This window comes from Salmo salar, chromosome 16 (genome assembly GCF_965601325.2).
Source record: "Salmo salar chromosome 16, fSalSal1, whole genome shotgun sequence".
Classification (NCBI taxonomy): Eukaryota; Metazoa; Chordata; class Actinopteri; order Salmoniformes; family Salmonidae; genus Salmo; species Salmo salar.
In genome coordinates, this window is record NC_138306.1 from 17411004 (window position 1) to 17429839 (window position 18836).

Here is an 18836-nt window from a genome sequence, read left to right on the forward strand (position 1 = left end):
TCACCAAGTTTATGGGGAAACCCAGTTAGTTGCTTTCGATAGAATGGGGCCCTCTGTCTGCAACATGTGCACCTCTTTCATTTCATTTAGAAGATAGCTACTACAGTATGTCATTATAAAGATTCTTATTTGCTGCTTACATCTTTGAGTATATTCATTGCGTATGGTGCTCTGCTCTCCATACTGTGCAATGATGCATGGCTTGGGCTGAAAGCTGATTACAAGCCTGATTTACTACAGAGCACAACTTAAATCATTCAACTCAGTATTGTGTGGCGCTGCACACATTGTTCATGTTCAGAAATGGCGACCATATTTACACACACATTTCCCAAGTTCACAGAGATGATCCAATCGCTCAGGTTCTTTAGGTTGGTTTTCAGTATGCCAATAATTTAGTCGTACAAGTCAGACAATTGTCTCTGAAATATAGCACATACTATCCAGAGAAACATGAATGTGAAAGATTGGTAGTCGAGACGATCTGATTCAGGCTGTGCCGTTGTTCTGTCTTGTAGCTCTAACAGGTGAGGAGAAGCCGTACAGCTGTCCCCCCAGTGACTACACCAGCCCACAGTCACTTTCTCTCAGTTACCGTCTGGAAGGCTACCACCTCCACCACCACCCCCAGTGGAACCACGACACCAGGGACAACATAGACCCCTCGTCCCCACAGACCCCCAGCCCCAGGGACCGGAGCCCAACTTCTGACCTTTACAGTGGGCTGGAGGATCCTGATGAGAACAGGAAAAACCCAGCAACTCTGCACATGGACAGGCTAGCACCCAATCTGCCTAAACCTTCCAACCTGCACCAGGCCTATGGAGGACCTCCAGCTATGGAGGACAACAGTGTGAAGCCACAGGGTCTTCATCAATCCATTCAGACCTTCATCAATGGCCTGACATCTAGTGTTCTGAGAGGGGACAGAAAGAGGAGGGCAGGGGGAGGTATGGTCAGCACTCGGGGGGGAGGACAGGGGAGCTCTGAGGGGGAGGACCGTGTTGGAGTCAAGGGGAGTGACCGGGACAGTGAGGGGGAGACAGGTACTGGTGGCTCTGCAGTCACACCTAGGACCAGGAAGTCCCAGTATGAGCCTCTGGATCTGTCTCTCAGGCCAGACTGGGTGCTGTCGCCTCAGGCTGGCTCAGCCCACATGGACAGATCTCAAGGGGGATTGACTGGGTTATTCCTGCAGCACAGCAGTGTGTGTAATGGCTCCCTCTCCTCCAATAGCAACAGGCTCCAGGCACACACTGGGCAACACACGGCCGAACAGTCAGAGATTGGATCTGGCACTGGTGACCTGGAGATGCCCACAGAGCAGGACGACCAACACAACTATGACTTCTCAGCTCACGATGAGGATTGTGCACTCGAGAGCCATGTGTTTAACAAAGTTGAGGAAGAAGAGGAATTCAACAAGCTAAGGATCATGAAGAGTAGCAGCAGCGAAGCACGGCTGAGTGAGAAGATGACAGAGATGATGGTTGGCCGTCCCCATGGGCCCAGTGAGGCCCCTCAGTGTCCCCAGGAGAAGCAGGGCCAGTGGGGCAGGTCGGTCATCCAGCCTCTCCTCTCTCCTCTGGAGCTGCTGAAGCCAGTGCCGACTCCTCACCACCACCACCACCACCTCCACAGAAACCTCCTGTCAGTCCTCCAGTCTTCCAGTGGCCAGAACCATATGCTCCTCAACGGCCATGCAGCCAGCTTGAATGGTGGCGGTGTAGGGCCCATGGAGAGAGCAGAGACTTCAGGTGAGTGTTTCTCTCTCTCTACCCCATGAATGATGTCATCTGTACCTCTGTCTCCTAATCTTACTCTTTCCCCATAGTAACTTCATATTACATGAGCGTTCAATGCCATCTAGTGGTCAAGTAGTGATCCTGCCTCCTTATAACATCATACGCCTTACCTATACTATCCTCTCCTATGTTTGGATCTTTAGAACACTGTTTCATTAGGTAGATAGGCTTACCTCAGCAGACAATGTGTCAGAGGAAACGGTTGCACTGTAGTTAGTTTGAACACTTTTGATTGTGATTCTCAGAAGGACTAAAACAAGGGTATTGGAGTCATAGGTGTGTGGCACTGATTACATCCCCACTTAGAGGAAGATACAATTTCACCATCTGATCAGTAACAAATCACCCAGGCAACGGGACCCATTTGATGGAGTGGCTTAAATCTTGTGTGATACGCCTGCAGAGAGCAAGATTTAATCACCTGCCTCTCTAGAGAGATCTTTCAGACAGCTGGGATCCTTTGATATTATATGCATGTAATACGCGTGCAACTCGAAACTCTGTCAGTCTGATCCATCTGATGCAGAAACACAATATGAAACACTATATGAAACACAATATGCTCTTATAAAAGACATTAAAGTGCCAGTCAACTCTGTTTGGGCACAACATCTGTTCTGTTCTTGTGTGACTTACTGCCTTCAAAAGTGTACAGTATCCCAGCTAACAATTCTAGGGTAGAGAGAATGTTTTTGTAATGTTACCCGTAATGTTCCTCTAATGTTTGAATTTCCAGTATTCTGTTAGTCGGGAGAACATTCTATCTAGTTAGCATGTTTTGGTGTCATTGTTAGGAGAACATTCCCTTAATTAAGTGATAATGCCCGAGAAGCCGGTGTTTGGAGGATATATTGGCACGGGTGTTGTTAGGCCCGTTACGAAGTTGAGGGCTGGCAAACCATGCCGATATATCCTCTAAACACCGGCTTCTCAGGCATTATCACTTTATACAACGGGTTACCAACATATTCAAATAATGATTGACATATTTTCATTAAAAATATTATTTTGATGAATTTATTCATACTATTTCATCCTTCCACAAGATATAGTCCCGAAACAAATCTAGGGTTGCTACCCAAGCCGGCTGGTCGTTTGTTCTATCGGTTCGGTTGCCAGAGACGCCACTCAGTCGTTCAGTCTTTTTGTTCTGTATCTATGGACGCGACCCAGTCGTTCAGTCTTTTTGTTCTGTATCTATGGACGCGACCCAGTCGTTCAGTCTTTTTGTTCTGTATCTATGGACGCGACCCAGTCGTTCAGTCTTTTTGTTCTGTATCTATGGACGCGACCCAGTCGTTCAGTCTTTTTGTTCTGTATCTATGGACGCGACCCAGTCGTTCAGTCTTTTTGTTCTGTATCTATGGACGCGACCCAGTCGTTCAGTCTTTTTGTTCTGTATCTATGGACGCGACCCAGTCGTTCAGTCTTTTTGTTCTGTATCTATGGACGCGACCCAGTCGTTCAGTCTTTTTGTTCTGTATCTATGGACGCGACCCAGTCGTTCAGTCTTTTTGTTCTGTATCTATGGACGCGACCCAGTCGTTCAGTCTTTTTGTTCTGTATCTATGGACGCGACCCAGTCGTTCAGTCTTTTTGTTCTGTATCTATGGACGCGACCCAGTCGTTCAGTCTTTTTGTTCTGTATCTATGGACGCGACCCAGTCGTTCGTTCTAAATGTTCCATTTATAGTGGAGATCAAGTTTCTAACTTCACTGCCTGGGCTGATGAGACAGTGGATGGAACAGATGGAACAGAGTAAATAGGCATTTTAACGTCATAGACTTAGCCGGTGGTAACTTGTGGAATAGACACAGGCTGGAATGCACTTTTAACCAATCAGCATTCAGGATTAGACCCACCGTTGTAGAATGTCAAACAGAACATACCCAGATTGTGGTTACCATGTTCTCAGAATATACAATACTAATGTTCTAGATACGTTTCATGGGATGTTGCAAGAACATGCGTGTCCAGTTTTCAGAGGGTTAGGAGAATATTCCATTAACGTCCCACCAAACATACACAGTACATGGTTGCCATGTTCTCAGAACACAAGATATTAATGTTCTAGACACGTTTCATGGGAACGTTGCAAGAACATTTCTGTGTATCAGTTGTCATGACGTCGCCTGATGGAACCAAAGAAATGTTCTCCCCACCAAAAAATGGCATCATTACACATCATGCCTTGTTACCGTTGCCTGGGCCAATCAAGGCCCTGATTGGTGAACCACTGATCCATTCATAGCTCTTTGTCTGTTGGCAATGATAAAGATACTGACACATAGAGTGTTTTCAACTGACACACTTTGACACACATGATAAAATTGTGCATGTTCATTTCTAAAGTAATTATTATTCAACAGTCTTCACCTGGGATTAAAACTCACAACCTCTTGGTTCACGGTACGCCGATCTTCCTGCTACACCGATCTTCCTGCTACGCCACCATGTCCATGTCATGTATGGGTTAATTTAACTAGTCTCATCACTTATTTCATTGACTTATTTCAGCAATTTAAGGGCTTTCAGTATAGTTGTCTAACGTTGGTGGGGCATATTAACCTGTTTTAATGATACTTCTAAATCACTATGATCAATAAAAGTTTTTCTTGAGTGTACTTTTAACAGAGCTGAGATTTACTGTGCATTCATCCTATTGCTTACAGCCTTACACCTATCAAGTTGTTTCGGATCTACCCAATTGCCTATGGGGGAGGGGTAGGGTTTCTTTTGGACAGTACAGGGCCTAACTATGCTGGCCCAATAAGCACACCTAGAGATATCCCATATTGGGACAGTGGTTAGGGCATTTGTCATTGGTGCTGGTGGCCTGTGTTCGAGACTCACTATGGGAATCACCCTACTCTCATATTCTTAGCAAAATATGTTAATGTCATTATTTAGCAAGTTACAACACACCTCTCTGATCTAAATGTGTTTGTCATTGAAAAATGGGAATGTGTAGGATTTCCCCTTGAGCACGAATTATGACCACATTTCCATTACCTCATGAATTAACAATATGTATTAATTCTATATAGCTGAGCATCTCAAAGAGAACTCTATGGTCTTTTTAAAAATATATATCACATATACAATTTTGCTAAGAATATGAGAGTAGGGTGATTCCCATAGCGAGTCTCGAACACAGGCCACCAGCACCAATGACACATGAACAAATGTGTCAGGAGCTAGGTGTCCATCTAATTGGCAACAGAGTTTCATACGAATATTCAAAAATCTGCATAAAACAATATTCGCATTTTCCTACTGGAGATGTTTCCATCAAACTGTCTTATTTTGGATAAACGGCTGTGCGTGATGACGTAGAGCACAAAAAAAATCACTTTTGCGGTTAAATTCCAACGTACCGATTAAAAAATACAAGTTAAATGGGTTTCCATTGCACGTTCAACCCTATTTGATTTTGTCACAAAAACTTTTGCATTACATAGCAAATGTGCCCAATCTGGTCTTGGCACATGCGCTCTTACCAACAGCTCGCAGATACAGTGCGGGTAGGCTACCTACATGATGAGATTATTATGGATATTATTATTATTATTACATTATTTGTATTTGTCAAACGGCAGCCAAGGATTGTTCATCATGTCACCTAGAATACGACTCTTGATATTTATTGGTAAGAAGCATCAAACTCAACACCGTGCACTTTCACCAACCTGTGAAGTTCATCATAACTTATTTCATATGTAGACAAATAAACTGCATGATTTTCGGAGTCGTAGTGGGAGGACCACACAACATATCATCGTGTGACTTTACTTTCGATATGATGGTTATTATATCAATATTTGCGCATAAAGTCATTTCCAACGCCATTTCTTGCACAATTAATTATACTGACACAAAAAGATCCCACCATGTCGAAACTGTGCTTAACCTATCCTGCAAACGAAAATCCTCGCTCAAGCCATGCGCGCTGTATAATTTAATGTACACATACACTGCACATATGTTTGACAGGGAGAGATGAATGGAGCTAGATACCTGCCGAAATGTACATATCGTTAGGATCGTAAGAAAATCCATGCGTAAATTGTTAGGATCGTAAGAAAAGCAATGGCAATGTGTGAAACATGAAACGTAAACGTGAAATTTCATATGTGAACATACAAACACCATGCTACGATTACGGACAAACATTTTAGGCTTGAACAAATCTTGTGTTGCAATTCTGAAGTACAATAGTACCTTTCAGAGTTTTGGCAGTTAAAAACAAAGTACACCAAACTGCCTGTGAGGAGTGCTATGCAAACAAGCATAACACAGTATAAAAAAAACGGAAGTCAGGGAAACCTGAAAGAGGTATCCTGCATGTTTTCAAGTTAAAAGTCTCTATTACTCCTCAGCTGAGTTTACTTAACATGTAGGTAGCTAATGTAATGGATTTGTTTGCCAGCACAAGTCTAGATAGCACTAGCTGTATTATGCCTACAACGGTGAAGTTTCAGTCCGCTAGGTGTATCTGTACAGCATGGGTATATCTCTGGGTGATGTGGACATCCCCATGCATACACGTATCAAAATATGACTAATTCAATATTGCACCATCCTATTCTCTGGGCTCTGTCTGCAGTCATAACCAGTAGTATCTACCAGGAATAATGAATCATAACCAGTAGTATCTACCAGGAATAATGAAACATAACCAGTAGTATATACCAGGAATAATGAATCATTACCAGTAGTATCTACCAGGAATAATGAATCATTACCAGTAGTATCTACCAGGAATAATGAATCATTACCAGTAGTATCTACCAGGAATAATGAATCATAACCAGTAGTATATACCAGGAATAATGAAACATAACCAGTAGTATATACCAGGAATTATGAATCATTACCAGTAGTATATACCAGGAATAATGAATCATAACCAGTAGTATCTACCAGGAATAATAAATCATTAACAGTAGTGTATACCAGGAATAATGAAACAGAATAATAACAGATGTTTGGTGAATCTATGAATTATGCATGACCACTGGAGTCTTTGCCACTCAAAATAAATAAAAATTCTAGAATATTTTTATGTTTATTTCATCACTCAACATCTTGCCAAAGCATATTCTGCAGGAGGGGTTAATATGAATTTTAAATAATTTGACACGATTTATATGAATCGGGTCATGAACATATGGACATTGAAATTAACAAGAGAGAGGACGTAGGCTAAATCTGGCATAAACTTATTTCCACACTTACAATAACTCTGTTGCAGTGGTCTTAGTCTCCCTATAGGCTCTTCCCACCATCACGACACTGCTGGCCAGTTGAAGAGCTTGTGATCTCTATGCAGCACTACAGCACAATGCGTCTTCGTAAAAGCACCCATCAGCCTCAAAGGATGCCCTTCTGGAGCCATAGAGTCATTATACCCTAATGTAGGCCTATTTGCCTACTAGCCAATAAAGTGCAGAGCATGTATGGTGCGTGAAACTCATCATTCCAACATATTTGAACATTTAAGTAATATTTTATTCAGTTCAGTCAGTCAGTATGTCATCAATTCAGTCATTTGTCTGAGTTGCAATAGGAACTAAATCAAAGAGAATATAACAGTCTTATCCATTTGTTTGTTGAAATCCATGTGTGTATTTAAAATTATCTAAATTCTCTAAAGTTCTTTAGCCTATCACTTCAAGTCAATGTTTAGTTTAGGCATATCCAAATAAAAAGTAGGCCTTCAACTTGGAGGTATTGCATTTCAGGCTATTATTTGGGGTACTGGTGTCTTGCAGAATAATTTTAGAACTCTGTTTCTGTTTTATAACTGTTTTTATTACAGGGCTCCCCTTAACAAGAGACCTTACCTCACAGGCCTATAATTATAGCCTCCTAATAGATTTTCAACAAAATAGTCGAAGAAGCACATGCAGTGGCTGATAGGGACAACAGATCTGGCAATAAGAATAGGCCATATGGATAGTTTTGACCATTTGGGGCCCCTTGGCTATTTCGCTCAGGACAGGTTATAGCCAATACTTAATCAATATTTTGTTTTGTCTCATTTATTGATATGGATATAGCCTCTGCGTGATGGGGTTGTGCAATACACATGGCCTACACACAGAGCCTACACACAGAGAGGAATTCACTAATACAACAGTCAAAATGCCTAATATAAGGCCTACAGTCCGTGCTCCCAAATACTGGAAAAAGTGTGATTCATTAGGTTACATGATCACAACAGTAGGCTATATAAATTAATTATGCAATTATATGGCTATTAAATAAGACACAACAGCATGACATATTTAGATAACAAAATAAGCCTAGCCTAAAACAAAAATACTTTTTATTTTGCACCTCAGTCGGTTATTCTAGACAAGGCTCATCTGTGCCTTTATCATTCTCAGACAAGTCATTTGCTGAAGGCCCAAGCCTATACTACGCCATCTACTGGTATTTTATTTGTTATTTTATTTCACCTTTATTTAACCAGGTAGGCCAGTTGAGAACAAGTTCTCATTTACAACTGCGACCTGGCCAAGATAAAGCAAAGCAGTGCGACACAAACAACACAGAGTTACACATGGGATAAACAAACATACAGTCAATAACACAATAGAAAAATCTATAAACATTGTCTGCAAATGTAGTAAGATTAGGGAGGTAAGGCAATAAATAGGCCATAGTGGTGAAATAATTACAATTTAGCAGTTAAACCCTGGAGTGATAGATGTGCAGAATATGAATGTGCAAGTAGAGATACTGGGGTGCAAAGGAGCAAAAACAAAAACAATATGGGGATGAGGTTGGGTGGGCTATTTACAGATGGGCTGTGTACAGGTGCAATGATCGGTAAGCTGCTCTGACAGCTGATGCTTAAAGTTAGTGAGGGAGATATAAGACTCCAGCTTCAGTGATTTTTGCAATTCGTTCCAGTCTTTGGCAGCAGAGAACTGGAAGGAAATGCAGCCAAAGGAGGAGTTGGCTTTGGGGATGACCAGTGAAATATACCTGCTGGAGAACGTGCTACGGGTGGGTGCTGCTATGGTGACCAGTGAGCTGAGATAAGGCAGGGCTTTACCTAGCAAAGCCTTATTGATGACCTGGAGCCAGTGGGTTTGGCGACCAATATGAAGCGAGGGCCAGCCAACGAGAGCATACAGGTCACAGTGGTGGGTAGTATATGGGGCTTTGGTGACAAAACGGATGGCACTGTGATAGACTGCATCCAATTTGCTGAGTAGGGTGTTGGAGGCTATTTTGTAAATGACATCGCCGAAGTAAAGGATCGGTAGGATAGTCAGTTTTACGAGGGTATGTTTGGCAGCATGAGTGAAGGATGCTTTGGAAGTTTACATACACCTTAGCCAAATACATTTAAACTCAGTTTTTCACAATTCCTGACATTTAATCCTAGTAAAAATTCCCTGTCTTAGGTCAGTTAGGATCACCACATTATTTTAAGAATGTGAAATGTCAGAATAATAGTAGAGAGAATGATTTATTTCAGCTTTTATTTCTTTCATCACATTCCCAGTGGGTCAGAAGTTTACATACACTCAATTAGTATTTGGTAGCGTTGCCTTTAAATTGTTTAACTTGGGTCAAACGGGTCGGGTAGCCTTCCACAAGTTTCCCACAATAAGTTGGGTGAATTTTGGCCCATTCCTCCTGACAGAGCTGGTGTAACTGAGTCAGGTTTGTAGGCCTCCTTGCTCGCACACGCTTTTTCAGTTCTGCCCACAAATTTTCTATGGGATTGAGGTCAGGGCTTTGTGATGGCCACTCCATTACCTTGACTTTGTTGTCCTTAAGCCATTTTGCCACAACTTTGGAAGTATGCTTGGGGTCATTGTCCGTTTGGAAGACCTATTTGCGACCAAGCTTTAACTTCCTGACTGATGTCTTGAGATGTTGCTTCAATATATCTACATAATTTTCCATCCTCCTGATGCCGTCTATTTTGTGAAGTGCACCAGTCCCTCCTGCAGCAAAGCACCCCCACAACATGATGCTGCCACCCCTGTGCTTCATGGTTGGGATGGTGTTTTTCGGCCTGCAAGCCTCCCCCTTTTTCCTCTAAACATAACGATGGTCAGTTTGGCCAAGCAGTTCTATTTTTGTTTCATCAGACCAGAGGACATTTCTCCAAAAAGTACAATCTTTGTCCCCATGTGCAGTCTGGCTTTTTTATGGCAGTTTTGGAGCAGTGGCTTCTTTCTTGCTGAGCGGCCTTTCAGGTTATGTTGATATAGGACTTGTTTTACTGTGGATATCGATACTTTTGTACCTGTTTCCTCCAGCATCTTCACAAGGTCCTTTGCTGTTGTTCTGGTACGTTCATCTCTAGGAGACAGACCGTGTCTCCTTCCTGAGCGGTATGACGGCTGCGTGGTCCCATGCTGTTTATACTTGCGTACTATTGTTTGTACAGATTAACGTGGTACCTTCAGGCGTTTAGAAATTTGTTCCAAGGATGAACCAGACTTGTGGGGGTCTACAATTTTGTTTTCTGAGGTCTTGGCTGATTTCTTTTGATTTTCCCATGATGTCAAGCAAAGAGGCACAGAGTCTGAAGGTAGACCTTGAAATACATCCACAGGTACACCTCCAATTGACTCAAATGATGTCAATTAGCCTATCAGAAGCTTCTAAAGTCATTACATAATTTTCTAGAATTTTCAAAGCTGTTTAAAGGCACAGTCAACTTAGTGTATGTGAACTTCTGACCCACTGGAATTGTGATACAGTGAATTATAAGTTAAATAATCTGTCTGTAAACAATTGTTGGGAAAATTACTTGTGTCATGCACAAAGTAGATGTCCTAACCGACTTGCCAAAACTATAGTTTGTTAACAATACATTTGTGGAGTGGTTGAAAAACGAGTTTTAATGACTCCAACCTAAGTGCATGTAAACTTCCAACTTCAACTGTATGTCACTCCCTTTGGTTCCTTCCCCAGCCGTTATTGTTTCTGTTCCTGTGCATTGTTCCTGTTTCTTTATTTATTAAAACACTCACTCCCTGAACTTGCTTCCCGACACTCAGCGCACATCGTTACGCACACACACACACACACACACACACACAGTCTTGTCCAGACAGCTAACCTTGTGGGGGCACACAATTCAGTCCGATTCAAATTCCTATTTGCCCTAACCTCTAACCCGTTCTGTTACCCTAACCAAAAAACCTAACCATTGACCCTAACCCTAAAACTAACCCTAACCCTAGCTCTTAACCCTAACCCTTAACATAATTCTAACCCTAACACTCATTCTAACCTTTACGCTAAACCCCATAGAAATAGCATTTGACCTCATGGGGACTAACAAAATGTCCCAAGTTGGTCAAATTATTTGTTTTAAAAATAACGATATTTTGGAGATTATTTCATTTTCAAATAAACGAAAGTGAATGGTTGTAATCTGCATAAAGGGAAAAAGGCCATTCTTGAACATGGGGTGAGACATTCTTACTAATCTGCTAGAGAACCAGTTTGGATTTAAGTATAACTTTTGTATGACGAAGCCTTTAGTGAGAGGTCTAATGCTTTAATATTTAATCATTTCTGCCCTCCGAATTCATTTTATAAATAGGCTGGGATATGACTAAAGAGTTTATCAGGGGGATTTTTCCACAAATAGACAGGTATTTTCCTTTCCATGGTGGCAAAATCGTATCTATTTTTGCTAACTTTCTATAAAAAAATGTATTGTGGTTGCCTCCCGAGTGGCGCAGCGGTCTAAGGCACTGCATCACAGTGTTGTGGCGTCAACTACAGCCTGGGGTTCGATCCGAGGCTGTGTCATTACTGTCTGTGACCGGGAGTCCCATAGGGCGGCGCACAATTGGCCCAGCGTTGTCCGGGTTAGGGGAGGGTTTGGCTGGAGGGGCTTTATTTGGCTCGTCGCACTCTAGCGACTCCTTGTGGTGGGCCGGGCGATTGCATGCTGACTTCAGTCGTCAGTTGACCGGTGTTTCCTCCGACACATTGGTGCAGCTGGCTTCCGGGTTAAGAGAGTGGGTGTTTAGAAGTCTGGTTAGGCGGGTCATGTTTTGGAGGACGCATGACTCCACCTTTACCTCTCCTGAGCCCAATGGGGAGTTGCCACGATGAGACAAGATCGCAATCACAAAATTGGGGAGAAAAAGGGGGTAAAAAAAGGATTGTTGTGAGTTCATTTCTTTCTTTCGGGATATGTATACCGAGTATGTCCACATCACCGGCAGACAATTTTTGGGGTAAACTTCGCGGTAATGTAAAAATTGTATTTTTTAGTGGTCCACCCCAATCCAATCATAATTTGGTTGTAATCCAGAGAGGTTACAAAAATTATCAAGATACTCCAAATAGCCCATGATTTATAACCCCTTGATATTATTGTTGAATCTGATTTTAATCAATAACATTTCAATGGCCATAATAAATAGACAACCTTGTTTTACTCCTCTTGACATTTTAATACTTTCTGTGAAGTAGCCATTATTTACTATTTTACACCTAGGGTTACTATACATGACTTTAATCCGTTTTATAAGAGATTCTCCAAAATTGAAATATTCCAGGCGTTTATATATAAATTCCAGTAGTACTTTATTGAAATTATTTCAAAAACAACCTTCTATCGCTGGATACAAACATACAACCTTTGGCACCAGAGGCAGATGCTTACGAAACCTATGAAAGTTAACAGCGCTCACTGTTGCCCCTAGTGTCTGGTTTCCGCATTATCTCCCGACGTCCTCAGACATGGATGGACGTCGAATACTGACTTGTATCACGGGTGACCTGGCTGCTCTAACTACAAACAACAAGCAGGTGGCCAGTCAGACATCGTTCTCATCACGCCAACTACTTCTGCCTGCCCTGTTTGCAGTATTAACTAGGTGGCATTGTCAAGTAACTGCCTCCTATCCCTATGTCCCCATACTGTGGTCTAGGTCTAGTCACTCTGTGACATATTGCAGGGCACCGTGGACATGGAGTGATTTGCCATGTGTGTGCGATGACAGTTCAGGTCGGACACAGTGTGCCAACAGTGGTAATTGGCCAGATGGTGACCCCTGGATGAATCTGTCTGCATGCTCATTAGTTTCATATAGAGTCCTCCCTCATGGCTAATGCCCTGTCACTACATCTCCCAACCATAGCCACTAGATGGCGATATAATCATATAGCTGTGGTTACATGTTTACTTTGCTCAAGGCATCATGCCATGTTAGGAAATATTTACACGTTAGTTCACTGTCCGTTGCTATTTAATGTGTCATTAGATAATGCAGTATATACGGAATGTTATTGACAAAGGAGTTTCATCCGATATGAGAGAATAGATGAGAGGACAGCGACTCTTGCATACCACATCCTCCACATATGGGAGACATCAGATTGGGCCTCCCAACACGTGAGGCTTGGTGAATACGAGTAGATTGATACAGAGCGGATTATCTAAGAATGAAAGAAAGAAAAATAAAGAAAAGAGCTGATTTGAAAGGGGATAGAGTCATTACCTCATTGTCTGCCGGGTGTAAACCCTCTACTGAAAGGATGACAGAGAGAGACAGAGAAACACAGAGTGAGAAAGAGAGCGAGAGAGGGAGCATAGATGGAGATAGATGGCGAGACAGAGAGGTGAAAGAAGAAGGCTAGTGTGGCTGTCTCTGTGAGCAGATGTCGTTTGAGGGCAGAGAGAGGGCAGGCAGAGCGGGCTGCCTTTGTGACTGGGTCTCCCCATAGAGATAATGAAGGGTGGAGCGCTGGGAATGATGTGCAGTCATCACTCACTGTCTGTGTGCCATCAGAGCTCCGCGCTGTGTCATCCGTCACCATTCAGCTCCTCTGGCCCCCACAGCCCCGCCACTGTCATCATGGTCATTATCTCTGCCTGCAACACACACACACACTCACACATATACTTTCTCCCTCTCCCTCCCCTTCTCCCATCCTTTCTTGTTTCCTGGTAAATGTGTGTGTGAGCTGGTTAGGTCTCAGGCTAGTGTGTAGCCTATGAATGGATGATCATGCGCTGGGGAGATGGATGGCCCTGGGCTCAGTCCTGTCTCCTCTAATTGTAAAATATTAGTTACATTAGACTGTGGCCTGTGATTAATGGAACTTATTTGGAGGTTGCCCTGTCCTGGACCTCCCCTCTCCTCCAGTGGGAGGGAAATACCAGGAAGAAAGAATGTACGAGACAGGAAGAGGAGAGAGAAAGAGGGGAGAGATAGGGAAAGCACTATACGTGTAGGGATAAGACTGGCTTTATATCGTATTATTTGCTGATGTTGCTTAATGTGGGTAAAAAAATGACTTGCATTTTGTAATGGTTCTAAGAAAAAGTAAATTTGGTAGTAATTTGATTTCCTTGAAACATATGGTTAACCAAATGTACTGCCCTGACCTGTTCCAAACATATTTAATTCTGCATTAAACTATGTATTACATCAATTCAGCCAAGTCAGGGTTTAAATGTATTTTTTTTCTTCTTCCAATACAATGGCAAAGCTTTTAAATGAGTAAAGTAATTATATCTTAGCTCCCAGTGTCAATTAGACAGGTCAGTGATATTCAGTCAGGCAGGTCAGTGATATTCAGACAGACAGGTCAGTGATATTCAGTCAGGCAGGTCAGTGATATTCAGACAGACAGGTCAGTGATATTCAGACAGACAGGTCAGTGATATTCAGACAGACAGGTCAGTGATATTCAGTCAGGCAGGTCAGTGATATTCAGTCAGGCAGGTCAGTGATATTCAGACAGACAGGTCAGTGATATTCAGACAGACAAGTCAGTGATATTCAGACAGACAGGTCAGTGATATTCAGTCAGGCAGGTCAGTGATATTCAGACAGACAGGTCAGTGATATTCAGATAGACATGTCAGTGATATTCAGATTAGTCTTTCATGGACAGAATACGTAACATCTAGTGCATTTATGCAAGATTTTAGTTCTGGGTTTCCAAGATTATATTCAGACATGTTGTATATCAGACAGACAGGTCAGTGATATTCAGACAGACAGGTCAGTGATATTCAGATTAGTCTTTCATGGACAGAATACGTAACATCTAGTGCATTTATGCAAGATTTTAGTTCTGGGTTTCCAAGATTATATTCAGACATGTTGTATATCAGACAGACAGGTCAGTGATATTCAGACATATGTTGCTTATCAGACAGAGAGGTTAGTGATATTCAGAGGGTATTCAGATGTGTCACTCAGTCTCATTTCCTGTACTGCTGACTAAATATGTGTCCTTTATAACCAGCAGGTTATTATACACCAACAGATGGAGCATTAACTTTTATTGCCCAACACCTTCTGTGGGCTTTTTACATTTTTCCCCAAAATGACTTTTTATGTAGATGTGAAAGAGAGCTTTCAGTTTCATAGCCTACAGGAGAAGGGAGAGGAGGAGAGAGGTTAAAAGGTTATGGCAGCTTGTGTTTTGGGAAGTGATGTCATATGACATCATCCCATAACCATCTCATAACGGTTTACTGTAATCATGAATGATAGAAGAAGTCCCAGGGTTTTTAGAAGGAAAGGAAGCATGGCGCTGTAGTGGTGAAGTAACAGAGCCTGAAATAGACATTGTGTTGGTGTCAAAGTAAAAACAGAGTATAATCCAGCGGAAATGTGTCAGATGAGATTCAATGCTTTGGTCTTCAAATTGGGTGTAAAGTGCTTGTTTAAATAAGACAGTACTGCAAGCAAGTAATAGAGGACATTGGTGTGTTATGGTCATTTGTGTCTAGGCACACAACTATCTGAGTGAGAGAGAGAGAGAGAGAGAGAGAGAGAGAGAGGAACAGACAGGAAGCTTTCGCAGGCCTTAGTGAAGCCAGCTGCAGATGTCTGTCATTCATCAGCCCATTACTCATCACCACCATGAGCCCAGGAAGTGTGTGTGTTTCTGTTGCCAATGAAAGTAGTATGTACAGATGTCTTAATTTGATCCCCCTGTTGTTGCAGGAAATGCAAACTTGTAGTGTTTAAAGAGGTCGAGGTTTAAAAAGGCTTCTAAAGTTTGTAATTTGAATTGATTTGCCCTAACTAAAATGAATCAAACCCCAACACAAATGGCCATTAATTATAATCCACACAATATTTCACATTTCCTGTTGCTGCAGGATTGTTTTCCTGCTGTGAGAACTGGTCAAATGAAGAAACCACACCTGTAGCATGTAGTACTAGTCAGAGGTGGAATTACAGTATATGTGGAACACATGGGGATGGAGTTCCCAAAGTGAAAACAGAATCATTTTCTCCCTTATTCCACTGCTGGTGTTATTATGATTTAGTCTACAATATTTTATGATTACCAGTAAACAGTTGGCACAACAGAGTTGGCAGTAGTAAAGACAATGAATGAGGGAGGGCTGGGAGGTTGATTTGTCTAAAGCAATGCTTTCCTCTCTGCCAGGTGGGAAGCCTTTCCAGTGCAGGTACTGCCCTTACAGCGCCACCCAGAAGGGTAACCTGAAAACCCATGTCCTGTGTGTCCACCGCAGGCCCTTCGACAGCAGCCTGTACCCAGACAGACGCCTGCGCCGGATCCATACCAACGCCCCTGTGTCCTCCCAGGAAGGCTCCGCTGGTTCCTCCTACCTGCCCCAAAGCATCATGTGCTTGGGAGACACCCCTAGGCCTACACCCACTGTGAGAGATATCACCATGACATCACTGTGTGGGACTTGATGTTGTTATGGCAACTACATATAGACATTTAGAAATCACTGACATGTCGTTTAGTTTGGCGTGTGAAGGATGAGAGACGGAGGATAGGGTTGTTGTTGGAGATGGAGTTGGAAGAGATTAAAAAAAAAGTTGATGTACATTCCAGTGTGGACTTCAAAATATATTTATCTGTAAAAAACAAACGGCCTATAATAAAGTGTTTTGTGGTATGTGTAGCACGGAGCGATTGAGTGCTTTTTACTTCATTTATACTCAGTGTCATGATGATTTATATTTACCCACATTAATCTATCAGCTCAACACTGACTGATTGTCGGATCGTGAGCAGGCACCAAACTAACTCCCCCAAGCTAAGCTCTTTCACGCAGTGTAAATGCCTGTGTTTTTGTTAATATCTCCTGATATGAGTTCTTCAGAACAGTTATCAGTCAGAATCCTACACCAGATGTTCAGGGTGTAATCATGGCAGATGTAATGGAGTAGAATGCTTCCATTTGTTCTCTATTCCACTCGGGGGGTAAAGCCTCACACACGTATCATTATCTCCCATTAACTCCAATGCTTCATGCCTTCTTCTGTGGAACAATGCAACAATGCTCAATTAAGGGGAACCAAGGAAATGGAAAACTGTGTAGATTCATTGATGTCACGGATGCGCTGAAATGCATTACAAATCAAAGATGATAAACCATCCATAAATGTATACACTGAGTATACAAAACATTAAGAACACCTGCTCTTTCCATGACATAGCCTGCCGACCAGGTGAATCCAGGTGAAAGCTGTATGATCCCTTATCGATGTCACTTTTTAAATCCACTTCAATCAGTGTAGATGAAGGGCGGCAGACATGTCACAGAAGGATTTTGAAGCATTGAGACAATTGAGACATGGATTGTGTATGTGTGCCATTCAGAGCGTGAATGGGCAAGACAAAATATTTAAGAGCCTTTGAACGGGGTATGGTAGTAGGTGCCAGGCGCAGCGGTTTGTGTCAAGAACTGCAACACTGCTGGGGTTTTCACGCTCAACAAGAATGGTCCACCACCCAAAGGATATGCAGCTAACTTGACACAACTGTGGGACGCATAGGAGTCAACATAGGCCAGCATCCCTGTGGAACGCTTTCGACACCTTGTAGAGTCCATGCCCCAACAAATTGAGGCTGTTCTGAGGGCAAAAAGGGGGGTGCAACTCAATATTATAAAGGTGTCCTCAATGTTTTGTACACTCAGTGTATCAGCCTACTTACTATATATTGGCCCATTTTAATAAAGTAAGCCCTACACACACACACACACACACACACACACACACACACACACACACACACACACACACACACACACACACACACACACAGTAGTGGCTATCTACGGTAATGTTAGTATGAATAAGGCAGGCGGCAGCTCCACCGGTGTGCCAATATTCCGACTGTAGAACAAGAGCTCACCTTGGGCAGCTGTGTGTCTGCAGCTGGCCGTAGTAACCACGGCGATGTGTTTGATTGACAGGTGGTCTGACAACTCCATTCAGCCAGCCACCTGTTAGCTGTCAATCAGGGCGGCCATCCCGGGGCTATTGACGGAGCTGTCAGCCTGGGCGAGACATGTCTGTCAAAGCTCTCCTCTCCTGCTCTCCCTCACTGCCTGGCAGCCCACACTCTCCCCCTCCCCCTCCCTCCCTCACATTCACTTCTTTCTTTCTTTCCGAGACATGGGTGCCGCTTAATCCCCACAATTCCTTGGGTTTCAACTGTCTGTCTGTCTGTCTGTCTGTCTGTCTGTCTGTCTGTCTGTCTGTCTGTCTGTCTGTCTGTCTGTCTGTCTGTCTGTCTTTCTGGGAAATGATCTGTGCTGGTATTGAAGGAGATCACAACAACTTTGCAGGGGACTCTTGCATATGTTAAGTCCCTGTGAGGTTTGCTTGTGTGCAGTATGAGGAAATTATTTGCGTCTATGTATTTAATGTTTGTGCTGTCTGTTGTCATTGGTGATTCCTCGAATTCTCTCAAATCCACTCCTCCTTCTCTTCCTCTCTTTCTGTCTTGTCCCGCTCCTCCTCTCCTCCCTCCCCCCTCCCTCTCTCTGCTCACTCATCCCTCCATCTCTGTACCTGACAGGTGACAAGGCCCAGCTGACTGGGTAATCAGAGACCTGTCATATCTGTTAATACCTTGCCCAGGCCTTGCCAAACCTGGCCATGCTGTACCCTACCCTATCCTACCTGCCTGGGGTGGGATGATGTGTGACAGAGGACACAGAGTTTAGAGGGACTATTAAAACCTGTGTCTTTGAACAAACTCTGTGAACAAACTTACATACACACACACACACC

General features: G+C 42.8%; 1 protein-coding gene across 2 annotated transcripts in view; it reads left to right on the top strand.

Annotated features, from left to right (window-relative positions):
* The window catches only part of LOC106573268 (zinc finger protein 536), a 46096-nt gene extending 29374 nt beyond the window's left edge, over nucleotides 1–16722 (top strand). Inside the window, exons 3-4 of one of the 2 annotated variants that reach the window (XM_082962582.1) lie at nucleotides 519–1757; nucleotides 16225–16722. In XM_082962582.1, the coding sequence (XP_082818708.1) occupies nucleotides 519–1757; nucleotides 16225–16499 (1514 nt within the window). In that variant the 3' untranslated portion in view covers nucleotides 16500–16722. The remainder of the gene's footprint in view (nucleotides 1–518; nucleotides 1758–16224) is intronic. The other variant, XM_082962583.1, reaches the window with a different exon arrangement.
* The last annotated feature ends 2114 nt before the right edge of the window (nucleotides 16723–18836 follow it).